Source organism: Amblyomma americanum, chromosome 9, assembly GCF_052857255.1.
Source record: "Amblyomma americanum isolate KBUSLIRL-KWMA chromosome 9, ASM5285725v1, whole genome shotgun sequence".
NCBI lineage: Eukaryota > Metazoa > Arthropoda > Arachnida > Ixodida > Ixodidae > Amblyomma > Amblyomma americanum.
Genome location: NC_135505.1, coordinates 108,253,594 through 108,269,003, shown reverse-complemented (window position 1 = coordinate 108,269,003; position 15,410 = coordinate 108,253,594). Strand labels below are relative to the sequence as shown.

Sequence of the window (15,410 nt, the reverse complement as noted above, 5' to 3'; positions counted from 1 at the left end):
TAAAAAAATTTAACAGAACTTCTACAGATGGCTCAGATAGATGGGATAGCATTTCATAATGAATTTCGTCGGGGCCTGGTGCAGTTTGTTTACCTATAGACAGTACTCTCTGTATTTCTTGAAGTGTAATCAAATTATTGTAAGGCTCGTTTGTGCTGCCTGCCGTAGGGAGTCTTTGTTTTTCGGTTGTGTTTTTGTATTTTAAGAATGACTGTGTATAGTGGGAAGAACTAGAAACTATAAAAAAATGTTGCCCCAAAATGTCTGCTTGTTCTTTAATACTTGTCTGAATTCCAGGATCCGTCAGCAGAGGAAGGGTGAATGGGGAATAGCTGCCATTTACTTTTCCGACCTGCTCCCACAGTTTTTTTTATGTTACCGAGCTGTTTATGGACGACACATAATTTTGCCAAGACATTTTTTCCGCCTTCCGCCGTATATATCGGGCTTTAGCTTTTGCCTTTTTGAAAGCTATTAGATTTTCGTGAGTAGGATACCTACGAAATACACCCCGGGCCTTATTTTGTTGTTTTTTGGCTTCCCAACATTCTCGCGTCCACCATACCTTGTGGTTCTGGCGCACCACGCCTGTGGACAGGGGAATAGCTAGCCGTGCAGCATCGATGATACGCTTTGTAAGAATTTCATTGATTTCATCTATGCTAACTGTTTCTGAGTAAATGTCCTCTAATCTGGCCTTTTCTCTAAACAACGCCCAATCAGCTAGATGTAGCTTCCATCGCCGTGGTTTGGTCGGGATGACTGCAGGTGAGGATGATAGGCTTATAAAAACTGGTAGGTGATCACTCCCAAACGGGTTGTCTAAAACGTCCCACTTAAAATCACTAAAAACAGAAGGTGAACAAAAAGACAGGTCTAAACTGCTCATTTTCCCAGACGTTGGGGAACAGTATGTGGCCTTTTTCGTATTTAAAAGACATACATTATTCGTCAGGATAAAATCTTCGATTATTTGACCTCTAGCGTCACAGCGTTCGCTTCCCCACAGGGAGGAGTGAGCATTAAAATCCCCAAGTAACAGATATGGCTCCGGAAGTTCTCTGATCAGTTGCTGTAGATCATGGAGTGTTAACATAAAATGTGGAGGAATGTATACGGAACAGATTGTTAGTGTTTTGTAGCTTACGATACTGACTGCAACCGCCTCAAGTTTTGTTTTGAGTTTAATTTCTTGAGCAGGGACACCGCTTTGAACGACTATCGCGACGCCTCCCGATAGCCGATTTGCCTGCTCTCGATCGCGTCTATAAGTTTTATAATGTTTCAGGATATGTACATGTTGTGGACCAAGATTGGTCTCCTGAAGACATAAAGCTGTGGGTAACATTGACCCTAAAATATGTGTTATGTCGCTGTAATTCCGCATAAGTCCTCTACAATTCCAATGGATTAAAAAAGCCATGTTTATGTTTTTGAGAGGAAATGAAAGGGGATTTACTTAAGTAGTGGGCCCGTTATTAGGGGCCTGTCTTTTTTCCGCTCAAGAGAGCTGTTCCGCCTCTGTAGTGGAGGCGGAGTGGCAGTTATATCCATCGCCTCACGCGAGGCGCTGGAGGAACGCGGGGAAGCCGCGGGTTTGTGGGTTTCAGTCCTCCCCCGGTAGGGGGAAGTCCTGCGGGATGCCGACGCATGGACCGGCGCTCCCTGCTTTGACACTGGCAGGGCAGCTTTCGCTGACCCTGCCTGGGGCGTGAATGGTCCTGCCATTGGCTCGATGGAAGTGGCCTCGGCAGCGACCGGGGTGCTGTGTGGTGCACCGCCCCTGCGCACCACATCAGCAAAGCTGGATTTTGCTGTGAAGGAGAACTGGTTGGTAACGGCAAATCACCTTCTTGCTTCTTTAAATGAAATGTTTTCCTTGGTTTTTATCGTGATAATCTCTTTTTCCTTCTTCCAGGACGGACAGGCCCTGGAGTATGCAGCATGTTCTCCTTCGCAGTTAGCGCAGCGCAGGGCTGCGTCACATTCCTCAGAAACGTGATCTTTGGAAGCACATTTTGCGCACGTTTTGCGGCCGCGGCAGCTCTGTGAGCCGTGGCCAAACCTTTGGCAGTTGAAGCATCTTCGTGGGTTTGGAATGTAGTGCTTGACATTTACTTTTAAGTATCCTACATCGATGGTTTCTGGTAATGTACTTGTATTGAATGTTAGAACCAAGTGTTTTGTCTCTATTTCTTTATTGTCTTTCCGGGTTTTGATTCTGTACACATCTGTGACATTTTGGTCAGACAGGCCTTCCAGCAATTCTTTCTCGGTTAGGTGTATGAAGTCGCTTTCAGAGATGACACCACGGACTAAGTTTAGGGATCGGTGCGCTGTTATGGAAACTGGGATTTCTCCGATGGATGCAATGTTTGCGATTTTCGAGTTCTGGGTGTTGTCAAGAAGTTCTAACAATAAGTCTCCGCTGGCCATTTTAGACACCTTGTAGCCAGGGCCCAGGGTATCTGTTAGGCATTTAGACACAAGGAACGGAGAAATTATTCTTGCTTGTTTTTCATTACTTTCGCTGTGGATTACATAGAACTTGGTGAATGTCAATGTCGGTTTCTTTTTTGAAAAACAGTCTGCTGCTTCGTTCCGCCCTCTCTTGAGAGAGCGATCGGGTTTTGAAAGGGGGGGAGCCATAAAAAATGAAGTTTTTCAGTCATGGTACCAGCCACCCACCATGGAGTCCAACAAGGGGATGGGACAGGAACTTGAAAGCAAGTCCTGCCCACGCCAGCTGTACACCTCAACTATAACCAAATCCGACACAACTCAGGGTGGTTGGCCACACATGGTTAACCCTGGCCACCTATGAGAAGTGAAAAAAACTAAGAAGTGAGTAGGAGATAGGAGAGTTGTGAGAAAGAGATAGGAAAGTGAAAGAGAGTGGAGGATAGGAAAAGGCGACTGCCGATTTCCCCCGGTCGGGTCAGGCCGGAGGTGCCGTCTACATGAAGCTGGGGCCAAAGTGGTGTGTTGCTTCCGCCGAGGGGCCTTAAAGGTCCAAACGCTCGGCATTGGCTCAACCACCAGGATCCCCTTTTCCCCGGACACGGCGATGCCACGCACGGCGAGGCGTGGGTGCTCGGGTCCGTGGTGATGCACAGTTCACCATCATCCCTTGCGGGGATGTCCCTGCAGATGCTCGGGAACCCGCGGTGTCGCCACTCACCGTCGCGACGCCTGCAAGCTGCAGGCGCCCCCCTGCGGGGAGATGACAACTTGGTGGAAGGGGACCTAAGGCGGATCAATAGGCTGGAGTAGGCCGGCTGGCTTAGTCGGCGGCAAGTTCTTACATAATGCTTCATAACTGCAGCAACCCTGGGCCAGTAGTATTTTTGCCGTATTCGTGCCAAAGTTCGACAAAAACCCAGGTGATCAGAAGATGGGTCATCATGGCTCACCTGCAGGAGTTCGTCGCGAAGGGCCGTAGGCACGAGTAGTTAGACAGCTTCTGTTGGACTGTAGTTTTTCTTATACAGGACGCCATCACGTAAACGGAACGACGACAACCTGCACGAAAAGATTCGTGGGGGAGACTGAGCGCTTCCTTCTAGATACTCAATGAGGGGCCATAGTTCGCTGTCGTCCCTTTGGTGTTGAATGAGAATGGACGTCAAGATCGCGCCAAGAAAAACAGAATCCCCGTCACGGGTCAGCTTGGTTGTCGTCGACAGGAGCACGAGACAGTCGGCATCACTGTGCTTCTTACCAGACTTAATGGTGACATCGAATTCCTGAAGTCGAAGGCTCCAGTGTGCAAGCCGTCCCGAGGGATCTTTGAGGTTCACCAGCCAACACAGCGAGTGGTGGTCGCTGACGACCCTGTAAGGGCGGCCATATAGGTACGGGCGAAATTTGGTTACTGCCCACACAATGGCCAGGCATTCTTTTTCGGCGAATGGCATCGCGCTCCTTCAAAGAGATCCGGTAGGGCGGCTGACGTAACGGCCGCTGGTTGGCGTCAACTATAATTCAGTGCTTTGTGAGCGGTGTCTGCCTAACCTTGGAGGTCGAGGCAAAGCAGTCGCAGAAAGACTGGATAACGCTTTCCAAGCAGCGTTTCTGCTTAGATGGGAGGTTTGGGTTCACGTCAGTTTTTAAGGGAGTGGTCGGTTCCTCCACTGATGCCAGGGCTCCGGACAAAGCGTGCTGTTCCGCGAATTCGCTGAGTTCCTTGAAATACGCAATAGCTGTTCCGCCAGGCAAACACTAAGGTTCACAGCCAAAATTGGTCACCAAGAGTTCGGTTTGGCCATTGTTCAGTTCAACAATTCCTCGAGCAACACAGACTTGCCGACCAAGGAGCAGCGACATGTTGGTTTCAGCGATGCCACGAATTTTGGTGCTGTTATCGCAATCTACAGTAACAAACATGCTGGACCTTGATAAGATCAAAACGTGGTCATCACAGACGCATAACTTAGTCCTGCGTGGCTCGGTATCGTCGTCGACAGGGCCTTGGGTGGAAAACGACACGATTAGCTCCTGGAGGTTGATAATGGCACCGTACTCACGAAGGAAATCCAAACCGAGTATGATGTCTTTGGAGCACACGGGTAACACAGCAAAGCAACCAGGGAAAGTAACACCGCGGATCTGGATTCGCGAAGTGCAGACACCGATCGGAGTTACGTGGCCACCAGCTGTCCGGATCTGCGGCCCAGACCAAGGGGTCAGAACCTTCCTCAAGGCCGTGGCTAACGATCTGCTCATTACAGAAAAATCGGTACTGGTATCCATGAGTGCCGTAACGTCGTGGTTGTCGGCGGATACCGGAATTTCGGCAGAGGCCATTCGGTCACAGCGCGTCATCGAGGTCGTCGGATCAGGTCGTCGTCGTTCGAGGCGTCGCGGCAAATCGTTGGGTGGAGGCTCTTGACTCGGTCCAGTAGCGGCAGCCCAACCCACGGAGGATGCCGTCTTCAGTTTTCCCGACGTGGGGACGTACCTCTGAACTGGCAAGAGGATGACGGGCGGCCAGGTGAAGAGAACCGCCTTGGGGATGGCGACTGGGACTGGCGTCGCTGCGAGGTCGAAAATTGCACGTTATCAGCCAAGTACTGTTCGATATCCCGTGGTCTTTCACCGTAGCGTGGTCGAGCTGCGTCAGGTGAAAACCCCCTTAAACCCATCCTGCGGTAAGGACAGTGGCGGAGGATGTGGCCGGGCTCTCCGCAGTGGTAACAGAGCCGCCGATTGTTTGGCGTATGCCAAAAGTGCGCTTTGCTCATGGGGGGCCTGAACTCCTGCGGGTATGGCACAGGAGCGATGGGGGAAAAGGCTCGCATCGCTGGCCCGGGACTTCGTAGCGCCTCGCTGTACGTCATAAAGGAGGGCGCCGGCTGTGGAGCTGGGGGTGGCTGCACAACTCGTCGGATTTCTTTGCGGACCACGTCCGTTACGGCAGCAACGCTGACCTGTGGAGCTTCAAAGCGAAGTTTCACCAGTTCCTTGCGCACAAGGCTTATTACATCTCGAAGCTCCTCGGCGGGCAGAGACGTAGGCGTGTAGAGGGGCTGGGAAGACCCTGCTACAGTAGCCTGACGCCCGTAGTGGACGCCTTGTTCCTACAGAGAGCGCTCGATACCTATTGCCTCCTTGGTGAAGTCGGACACTGTTCGTGGCAGGTCACGGACCAGTCCGGCAAACAGCTGCTCTTTTACGCCACACAATAAGTCGCGTACCTTCTGGGCTTCGGGCATAGCAGGGTCGGCCCGATTGAACAGTCGCGTGATGTCCTCGATGAACATCGCGACGCCCTTGTTCGGCTGCTGTAATCTCGAGTGCAGGGCGATTTCAGTTTTCTTTTCTTTCGCTGCTGGTAAATGTCGCTAACAGCTCTCGACGAAAAGCCTCCCAATGGTAAAGGAAGCTTCGTGGTTCTCAAACCACATTTTGGCCGAGTCCTGCAGCGCAAAGTAGACGTTGTGCAGCTTGCACTCGCCGTCCCACTCATTAAAACTCGCCACTCGGTCAAAGCTGGCTAACCAGTTTTCGACGTCTTCGAACCTATCCTTGTGGAACGGTGGCGGCGACCGAGGTGCGTGAAGGACGAATGGCGATGCATTATCGGGGTGCTGACTTGACTGGCTAACCACGGTGGATGTCATGGCCCTTACCGGCGCTGTCAGTTGGCCGAACTCGGGTTGTAGGCCTCGCAGGCGGCGGCTCGCCTTGTGGACTGGTGTTGTAGCCACGCGTTGAGAGCTGACGTCAAAGGTGTCCTCGAGGTCAGCGTACATGGGCCGTCAACCAGCACCTACACCAAATATGTCGCCGAGAAACGGTTTACGTAACCAGGGCTGGTTTACTTGCTTTACTTAGACGCGCAAGGCAGCAGGCAGCACAAGAGATGATGAAGACGAAGCATCTAGCCCCGAGATGGCTCAAGGCTTGCCAACTGCCAGGAAATGCAGTTTAGCCGCTGTATGGCCCCACTAGAGGAGTTAGTAGTGTGGCAACATGTAGAAGAATGTACAATCAGGGAGATATTTGTGCACAATCGAGGAGCAGGGCAGTAAATATTAAACATGTTCTGGTAGACTGCAAACCTACTCAACCAGATATGAGCGAGAACATAGTCAGCCATCCAGTAGCCTTGAGATTCAGAGATAGTGAAAGAAAAATTAACAGGTGATGAAAGTAGAATGGAGAAACTGCAAGAAACGCCACAGAAATTGAAATGAATACAGCATAAAACATGAACGCCTCCCATGAATGGCAAATGATAAACAGAACAGGATTCAAAATCTGAAAGAAGGAATTGGCCGTACAAAACAAATAAAACAATTCACCACTTTAACTTACAAGGCAAAGTGGCACCCACCACTGGCCTGATAAAAAGAGGATGCAATAGTTATCTATCTCGGGGAGGCTTCCGCCCTTAATGAATAGAAGCATCAAGCTATGGTTCAACATAGCTGGCTGCAGTTCCTCTAGAATGTTCTTCCACTGGCTACTAGTACTCCGGCAATGCCTGGAAAACGAGGACGCAAAAAACAGGCCCAGCAAAGAAGAAACGCCGAAAAACGTCACCAACATTGTTCAATATGGCAGGTAGTTCTGTATTTTAAACTAGACCATTTAGTGCAATCGAAGGGTACCATGAATTTTTCAGTCTTGTCTAGCGGCTATTGGGACGCGGAATAAGGATTTTATACTTGTATGCCACACGAGTAAGGAGAAAGGGACGACTTCTATATAGAAAAAAAAAAGGCTGGTGATATGCCTGAGTAGTAGCTGTTTGTACCAGTTTTCGGCGTAAACGGCTGGCTGCAGGTACCGCCATCGGGATATGGTTCGCCAGCTTCCACAAGTCACGACAACGCACCACGAACAAGGTTATCACACCTACCGCCAAAGAATCCATAAAGCATCTCCATTTTCACACCAAAGCTATAGATTGCTATAGAAATAAGTGTTTTATTTGCTATGCAATTACGGAGATAGAAGAACGTGGACATCCCATAATAAATGCGAACGGAGCGATCTCCACGAACGAGCAACCTTAAATAAGGCATGCTGCAAGAGAAATAAGGCATAGAGAGCTCTCCGGCGACCCAGTTATTGAGATGGTCGCGGCTGAATGCATGTACGTAAAGAATTTAGATAAATTAATGCCAATTAGCTTTGTGGCCTATTGTGTCTGTTTGGCCACTGATGCAAGTGTTAAAAATAGCAGGTTTAAAGGGATAGCTCCGGTAGGTTTCACCAAAGGAAATACGTCTGCTGTTGTGGTTATACACTTCTGCGGCTTTCATGTTACTGGTGAAGGCGATAACAAGCCCGAAACTTTCCTGACTCTGCGACGACAATTGTCCAAGCACGCACAATGACGGACCGCGTCCACACTAGCACACGCTGCAAACATGACGTTCACTGGGTCGCACGCAATTCGCCTTGCACTGTAGGCAGATAGATTTACTTCTGCAAACCTTCTTCACACAGACCCACAAGACATGAACACCGAATATGTAAACAAAAAATTGAGGAACTGTACAACAGACAGCGAACAAAATTTGTGCGATTGTTGATGCTGCCTGCGATGCAGCTTGCACCCTGCCTGTATGCTCATAGCAGTAGTCAGAGGTCGAAAAGAAGAGGAAAGGAAATGAGCACGGGCCTGTGAGTGATCAGTTGTCACCACCACCAGTGGAGGCGTGCAGATGGAGAGGAGGGGAATAGGTAGAGGGAGAAAGGAAGGAGAGAAAGTGTATAGAGACATGTTGTAGTGACCAGCTGCCATGGGCTAACAATAGCCATCCAAGCCTGTGTCCTCCAGGAAGGTAAGGAGAAACCAGAGGGCCCTGGAAGCATTGGGGCCGGTGAGGAAAAGAAGGGCGCTTGCCGTGTCCGAAGGTAGTCCCAGGTCCCTGTGTCTGGATGCCAGATTTGCCTGGTGGACGGCAAAGGCGGGGCATTCGAGGAGAAGATGGTCTGTTGTCTCCTTCGAGTGGCTCCAGTGGAGGCAATCCGCAGAGAAGGCCAAACCCTTTCGATGGAGCCTAGCCACAGCCCATGAGCAGCCAACACGGACAAGGAGAGACCTCTGCCGTCTAGGGATCTCCTTGTATGGCAGGAGTTGTGGGGGTGTCCCTTGGGCAACCCTGCTGGGGTGCTCCAGTAGCAGCTGCCGCTCTGTGATGGCTCTGGCAGCATCCAGGGGCACCACTGCAGTGGCGTACAGCCTCCATGGGCTTCCTTGGCCAGGAACCAGCAGCCTCACTGACCGGGGCTCCGACGTGGCTGGGGGGCATCCAGGCAAGGGAAATGGAGCAGCCACGGGAGGAGCAGATGCTGTTGAGCCTGGCTTGCTAACAATGGGGAGCCGGCTCTTGCAGGAGCTGGAGGGCCACCCTGGAGCAGCTCAGGATGGCGGAATGGGAGTCCAGGATGACAGGAGCCAGGCGGAGGGCAGCCAGCTGTGCTGGAACTGGCCACGAACGGGAGCCTGGCCTGCTGGTTCTCTCCCAATGAGGGGGGCAATGCAGGCAGCTGCAGCAGACGGGCAGGCCCCCATGAGGACTGACCAGTACACGAACAGCTGCATGCAGCCAGTCAAGTCCTCCTCCAGCTGCCTCCTGCCGGAGGCCAACTGCTGGGGTGGGGCGCTTTGGTCTGGTGGCAAGAACACCCAGAACCAGTGGCCCAGGTCCGGTCATTGAGGAGAAGGAAGGTGCTCTGGTTGCCCTCCCACCAACTCCTCGAGTGCCAGGGCAATCTTCCCCATTCATGAATAGGGATGGCTGAGGAGGCACTACAGGACATGCGTCCGTGCGGTGCAAGATGAAGTCACCCACCATATCAGAGTGCTGCCCGTTAGGCCCGCAGCACTATAGGCCACACCCCGACCGCTGCAAGTGTGGCAGGGACCTGGGAGCCCCGGGGAAGTCCCACGCACAGATGGACATCAGCCCTCTGGGAGCGCTCGGTGGTCAGCTGCTGGCTGATGGTCATCTAGATTAGCGAGAGGCCGTACAAGAACTGGGCCCCAGCCATGGCCTGGAAGAACCGCAGCCGCATATGTGGGGTGATGCCATTGCTTCCGGCCAGGAGCCTCCAGATGGCACCATGGACCCTGGCTGCCTGCCTGCAGAAGGTCTTGACAGCTGGCTGCCACGTGAGGTGACGGTCAATAAGGAGGCCCAGGTAACGGCAAAAATTCCGCCATGAGAGCTCCCGGCCTGCGATGCTGAGGCACGTCTTTCCCAGGCATGCTCCCGGTCGAGTGTTGAGCAGCATGGCCTCGGACATGGTGAGAGAAAGCTGCAGGCCAACCCATTCCAGGTAGGAGCTCACCCTGGTGATGACTCGTTGCGCGTTCTTGATGACCTGAACCCTCTGGCGCCATGGTCCGCGGCAATAAAGGGCAATGTCATCCGCGTTTATGGCAATGCGGACGGGGAGTCTCAGGCCATCAGGAAGGCAGCAGGGCAGCTGGGCCATCAGCAGGTTAAACAGCATGGGGCTCAGCACACTACCATGGGGGAACCGTCTGGCGAGCACCTGGGAGACACTGCTAGCGCCTCCTGCCCGAACGCAGCACGTGCGGTCTGTCAGGAAGTCTTGGATGTACCCCTGGAGGTTGCCAGTGATACCAAGGCAGTCCACAGCCTCGAGGATTGCTTAAATGGGTGACGTCAAATGCCCCCTTCACATCCATGAGTGTGAGGCAGATGACATGGGAGTGACGTGCCTCCTCGAGGCTGGACACGATGTCTGAGATGGCATCAGCGGTGCAGTGGCACCTCTGGAAGCCAGACTGCTGCTCGGGCAGGAAGCCGGTGACCCCAGTGATCCCCTCCAGTCTCCCCAAGGCCACGGATTCCAGGAACTTCCCCAGAGCCGATGTTAATGAGACCAGCCTGTATGACTGAAGGTCAACAGGTGGCTTTCCAGCCTTGAAGACCAGGACCACCAGGGCTGTGCGACAGACCTCCGGAAGGCAGCCTCTTGTCCCGAACTCGTTATATGTCTGCAGCAGGCTTCGCTGCATGGTGTCATCAAAGTTCCGGAGCATCTGGCACGTGATGCCATCTGGACCAGGAGCACTGCGGTGCTAGGAATGGAGCAGGGCAGAGGTGAGTTCCCCCTCGTGAGAGTAGTGGAGCAGATGGCCGTGATGTCAGCAGCATGTCTGCCGGCTGTCTGGATGCTGTTTCACCTGAGGTAGAGACCAGCAGGAGGAGGCTCCCGAGGGACGAGGGCTTCTGCCAGCTTGTCAGACAGCTGCTGGTAGGCGAGTCCACCAGCCACTGCGATGGCCAGGTAGGGGGTCCGCTGGATGGGAGGCTCCAGTAGCGACCACAACAGGCACCATGCCCTGGCACTCCCCCTGGCGGCCACCAGGGAAGCACAGATCCCTTCCCATGACTCCCTGCGGCATCGGTTGGGGGTCCGACGGCAGTTCGCATCCAGCCGGTTGTGCTCGGCCCAGTGTTCAGGCCTTTCCGTGCGGAGGGCCCTCCGCTCTGCCCGGCACCGTCGTGCTCTCAGCTGGAGGAGGTGGAGATCTGGGACGGGCTGGTTGGGGGAACCTCACAGCAGACCTTGGCTGCCTTAGCACACTGGGCCACATGTGTCAGGATGTCGTCCTGCATTGGGAAGCTGCGGAGGAGGTCCTGAAACTTGTCCAAGTGGACAACCTTGCATCTCCGTCCATCCACTCTCTTGCCCGGTTCGGGAGCCAGAGTGACAGGGAAGTGACAGTGACAGGGAACCCCAATTGTCCGCCGAGAGGTGCTATCAATAAACACATCACGGCGACCAAATGGAGAGGTAAATGCATGTGCGGACGCCCCCTCGACGGACAAACGTTGGGAATCCAGTGTAGAAAACATGCAGCCCATACCGTGAAGAGCCGAAACTAGGTCCCGGCCACGAAGATCCACCCTGTGGGATCCCCAACACGGGTGTGCCGCGTTGAAGTCCCCGCAGAGAAAACAGTCGCCGCCAAAGAGACTGACCAGCTGCGGCAAGGATTCGGCATCTCAAGGGGTCTGACGACGTACGTATACACTTGCCACAGTTGTATCAACCCGACCCAACCTGACTCTCAAACAGACGAACTCAAAGCGGGCCACACCGCATCACTCACCAAAATCTCCGTCTGGACCAGAGTCCTGCAGACGAAGGTGGCTGCAAGGGAAGGTCCAGGAGGATGGCTGTCCTCTAAGCATGGGTCCGCCAAACAGGAGGGCTGCTGGCAGGAGGACCTGCTGCCATAGCCGATGAACCCAGGCAGGTGAAGCTTGTTCCGCAGCAGGTCCACATCCTGGAGGGCCAGGACGTCATATTCCTCCAGCCGGAAGCGGTCGTGGTGCTCGGAGAGACGGGGACGAAGCGCATGGAAGTTCCACCAGAGGAGCCGTGGTCTGGGGATCATCCGTGGAAGGCTAGTCATTGTGGTTTGGTTGCCGCTGCTGGCCCTGCACCATGCTCAGTGGTGGCTGGTTGGCTGCTGGGTGGACTGCTGTTTGAGGGCTTGGAGGGTTGCAGCCAAGGTCCTCACTCGTCAGCTGTTCCCGCTGCCCGCTCAGGGGGAGAGGTGGAGTGCCGGCCTGGGTGAGGGAAGGTCCTGAGCCATGTCGTGGAGCCGTGGGCTGCAGGGCCTGCAGCGGTGGCCTGTGGGGAGTCAACCGTGCATTGCCTGACGGCCTGGGCATATGATTTCTTCCCTGTCTGGAGGTCCGACCGGATGGCCCTCCGTGACACAGGCTCCGCAGCGGCTGCAACCACTGCTGCCACACGTCGTTCCTCCTGCCAACAAGGGCAGGCCGGGTTGTCAGCTGGATGGCCTCTGCCATAGTTTGTGCACCGTGGTGCAGAGGCATCACAGGCACCGATCCCGTGGTGGCGCCCGCAGTGGCAGCAGCGCCTGGGGTGAGTACAGCTGGCAGTCTCGTGTTCGAGGCGGTCACAGCCACCGCAAAGGATAGGGCGTGGCAGGGCTGGCCGTACTGGCAGTCGGAATTTGTAGAGAGCCATATGGGATGGTGGTTGTGGCGCCCCAAAGAGGATTTGGAGGGTGGTGCCCTGGCCACGCCATACTCCCAGGATGGGCACTGGGGCTCCAGGGCTGAAGGCAGTTCAGCCTCCCCCCCGTCAACAGGAACGCTGAGAAGATAGCCTTCCAGTAGCCTCCCGGTTCAGCAGTAGTGAAAGAAAAATTAACAGGTGATGTAAAAGCAGAATGGAGACTCTGCACGAAACGTCACAGAAATTGAAGGAATACAGGTTTGAACATGAAAAACTGCCATGAATGGCAAAAAATAAACAGAACAGGATTATGTCTGAAAAAAGGAACGGGTAGTACAAAACAAAACAATTCACCACTTTAACTTACAAGGCAAGGTGCCTCTCACCCCTGGCCTGATAAAAAGAGGATGCCAATAGTTATCTATCTAGGGGAAACTTGCTCCCTCAGTACTCTGTTTTACTGGATAGAAGCATCAAGCTATTGTTCAATATAGCTGGCTGCAGTTCCTCTGAAATGTTTCCCCTGGCTACTAGTACTCCTGCAATGCCTGCAAAGCGAGGACACACAAAACAGGCCCAGCAAAGAAACACCGAAAAATGACACCAACATTGTTCAATATGGCAGGTAGTCCTGTATATTAAACTAGACCATTTAGTTCAATCGAAGAGTACCATTAATTTTTCAGTCGTGTGTAGCGGCTATTGGGATGCGGAATAAGGATTTTATACTTGTATGTCACACGAGCAAGGAGAAAGGGACGACTTCTATATGGAAAAAAAAAGATGGTGATATGCCTAAGTAGTAGCTGTTTGTACCAGTTTTCGGCGTAAACGGCTGGCTGCAGGTACCGCCATCGGGATATGGTTCGCCAGCTTCCACAAGTCACGACAACGCACCACGAACAAGGTTATCACACCTACCGCCAAAGAATCCATAAAGCATCTCCATTTTCACACCAAAGCTATAGATTGCTAATAAACTAAGTGTTGCATTTGCTATGCAATTACGGAGATAGAATAACGCGAACGTCCCATATGAAATGCTAACGGAGCGATCTCCACGAACGTGTAATCTTTGCTAAGGCATGCTATACAAGAGAAATAAAGCATGGAGAGTTCTCTGGCGACCCAGTTATTGAGATGGTCGTGGCTGAATACATGTACGTAATGAATTTAGATAAATTAATGCTAATTACAGCTTTGTGGCCTATGGGGAACCTGCTCTGAGAAGGTGGCACTGCAATTGTTCCATTCGGTGACTCAAAACTCCTTTTGTCAGCCGCTTGGGCCACTGCAAACGCGAGAACACATTCTGCACGATTAGGTACCCGCGTTTGGCTGACAGCATTCATTGCCTAGCTTCTTTCGGCATAGCCCAGATAGCCGACGCACGGCACGTGCGCCTTCGATAGAGCGCGGAGGCTCACGCCAATAAGCGCCTGAAGATGGCACGGAAAAGTACTAAGAGTACTACAAAAACATCTTATGTCTCCTCGATTTGGCTGCACTTTCTGCACAAGTTCAGCATGTGTGGCACTCACACTCAATTTGACAGTGCAGCTAGTGCCACCTACACTTCGGCACTCGATGTGGCTTCGTGCTGCACGAGTTCTTCTGCACTGCTGCACTAGCCTCCTGGCGAGTTCTCTTCTCGTGCAAGTAATACAAGGTGCTTGGCGTGCTCCGTAGCAGACGGCTCCGCGGCCATGGTACGCTGGCTATGCCTGTTTTAGTGAGCGGCGTTGAGACCATTGTTGAGACGGCCGCGTGCTCGTGAAAGACGTGGCATCTGTGCCGGGACCTCTCCAAACAGCTGAAATGACAGTGCGCGTACGTGTGTATATGCGCGCACATGTGCGCGTGTCTGTGTACGCGTGTAAGCGACTGGCTGTCAGGGCGCACGTACGTACTGCGTATGAGTTCTCGTCTTTCTGTTCAGCCTCGCACGTTGCTTACACCATTTCTCTTTTGTGCACAATTATTTTTATAGACGCAGCACGATGGAGCACTTCCATAAAAGACAGATTGTGAGATGTTTTATAATACGTGGGCAATCGCAACGTTTGTGACTCGCTACGACATCAGTACCTCAGCTTACGACGACGACTGGCCTTGAGGTAGCTGTCAGCCCACACCTTCGCCTTCCACCTAGCCTCTGACAGTCACGTCGCTGTCACCGTCCACCGAAAGTGAACGCAATTGAGTTGAGTTCAAATATAGATCAGGCAACTCTTGGCGGACAACCGCAGTCACTTTTCGATAGAATGGAAGCAGCCTCAATCACGCGTATGGACTGTCAAATATCGTCTCGAGCGGTAGTCTGAATAACCTCTCGAATTCATTGTTGCCATCTCAACGTACCCGTTGAATCAGTGACGGTCGACCAGCCTGCGCCACTTTGCACAACGCAACGGAAAGAACGGTGTCAAATTCTTCAGCACTTTTGGAATTAAAAAATTTTATAGCCGCTCCACGAGATGTGCCGTGGGGAGTCATGACAGTCGGCCGAGAGCAGCAGACCCGCCTGACCAGTCTCCAGGGACATGATTGAGAGCGCCGGCTTCGTCATGGCATTGTAGAGCCGCAGTGTGCCCCACTTCTCCGCCATCAGGGGCTGCACAGGTGGTGCCATCTGTCAGCCGCTCTGATCCTCTTTTAGTTTAGCGTTCACAACATTAGTGGCAGAGATATGTTGGGACTAAAAGAAGAGTGAGAATGCACTAAAGTGCAGGCTTGGTGCGCTATCCTGACACATCAGCACCACAGATGACTTTGAGCCCTTTGCATGCTGACGACACCTGGTGGTCCCAAAGACGACTTTTCCAGCCTGCTCATTGCAAATCTTACGGAGTTAATCTTCTGGTTGTGAGTCATGGAATCAAAATATTAAAGCATGTGTAGGAACATTTTAAGAGTGCGAT

The 15,410-nt window shown here is 52.7% G+C and overlaps 1 protein-coding gene across 3 annotated transcripts in view; it reads right to left on the bottom strand.

Moving 5' to 3' along the window:
- LOC144104020 (nucleoporin Nup37-like) overlaps nt 1-15,410 on the bottom strand; it is a 41,522-nt gene that overhangs the window by 19,354 nt on the left and 6,758 nt on the right. For 2 of the 3 annotated variants that reach the window (XM_077636799.1, XM_077636800.1), the window contains exon 5: nt 14,387-15,103. The exons of the other annotated variant lie outside the window; for it this stretch is intronic. In XM_077636799.1, coding sequence (XP_077492925.1) covers nt 14,939-15,103 — 165 coding nt within the window. In that variant the 3' untranslated portion in view covers nt 14,387-14,938. Of the gene's footprint in view, nt 1-14,386; nt 15,104-15,410 lie in introns of those variants that run through there. 3 annotated transcript variants of the gene reach the window in all.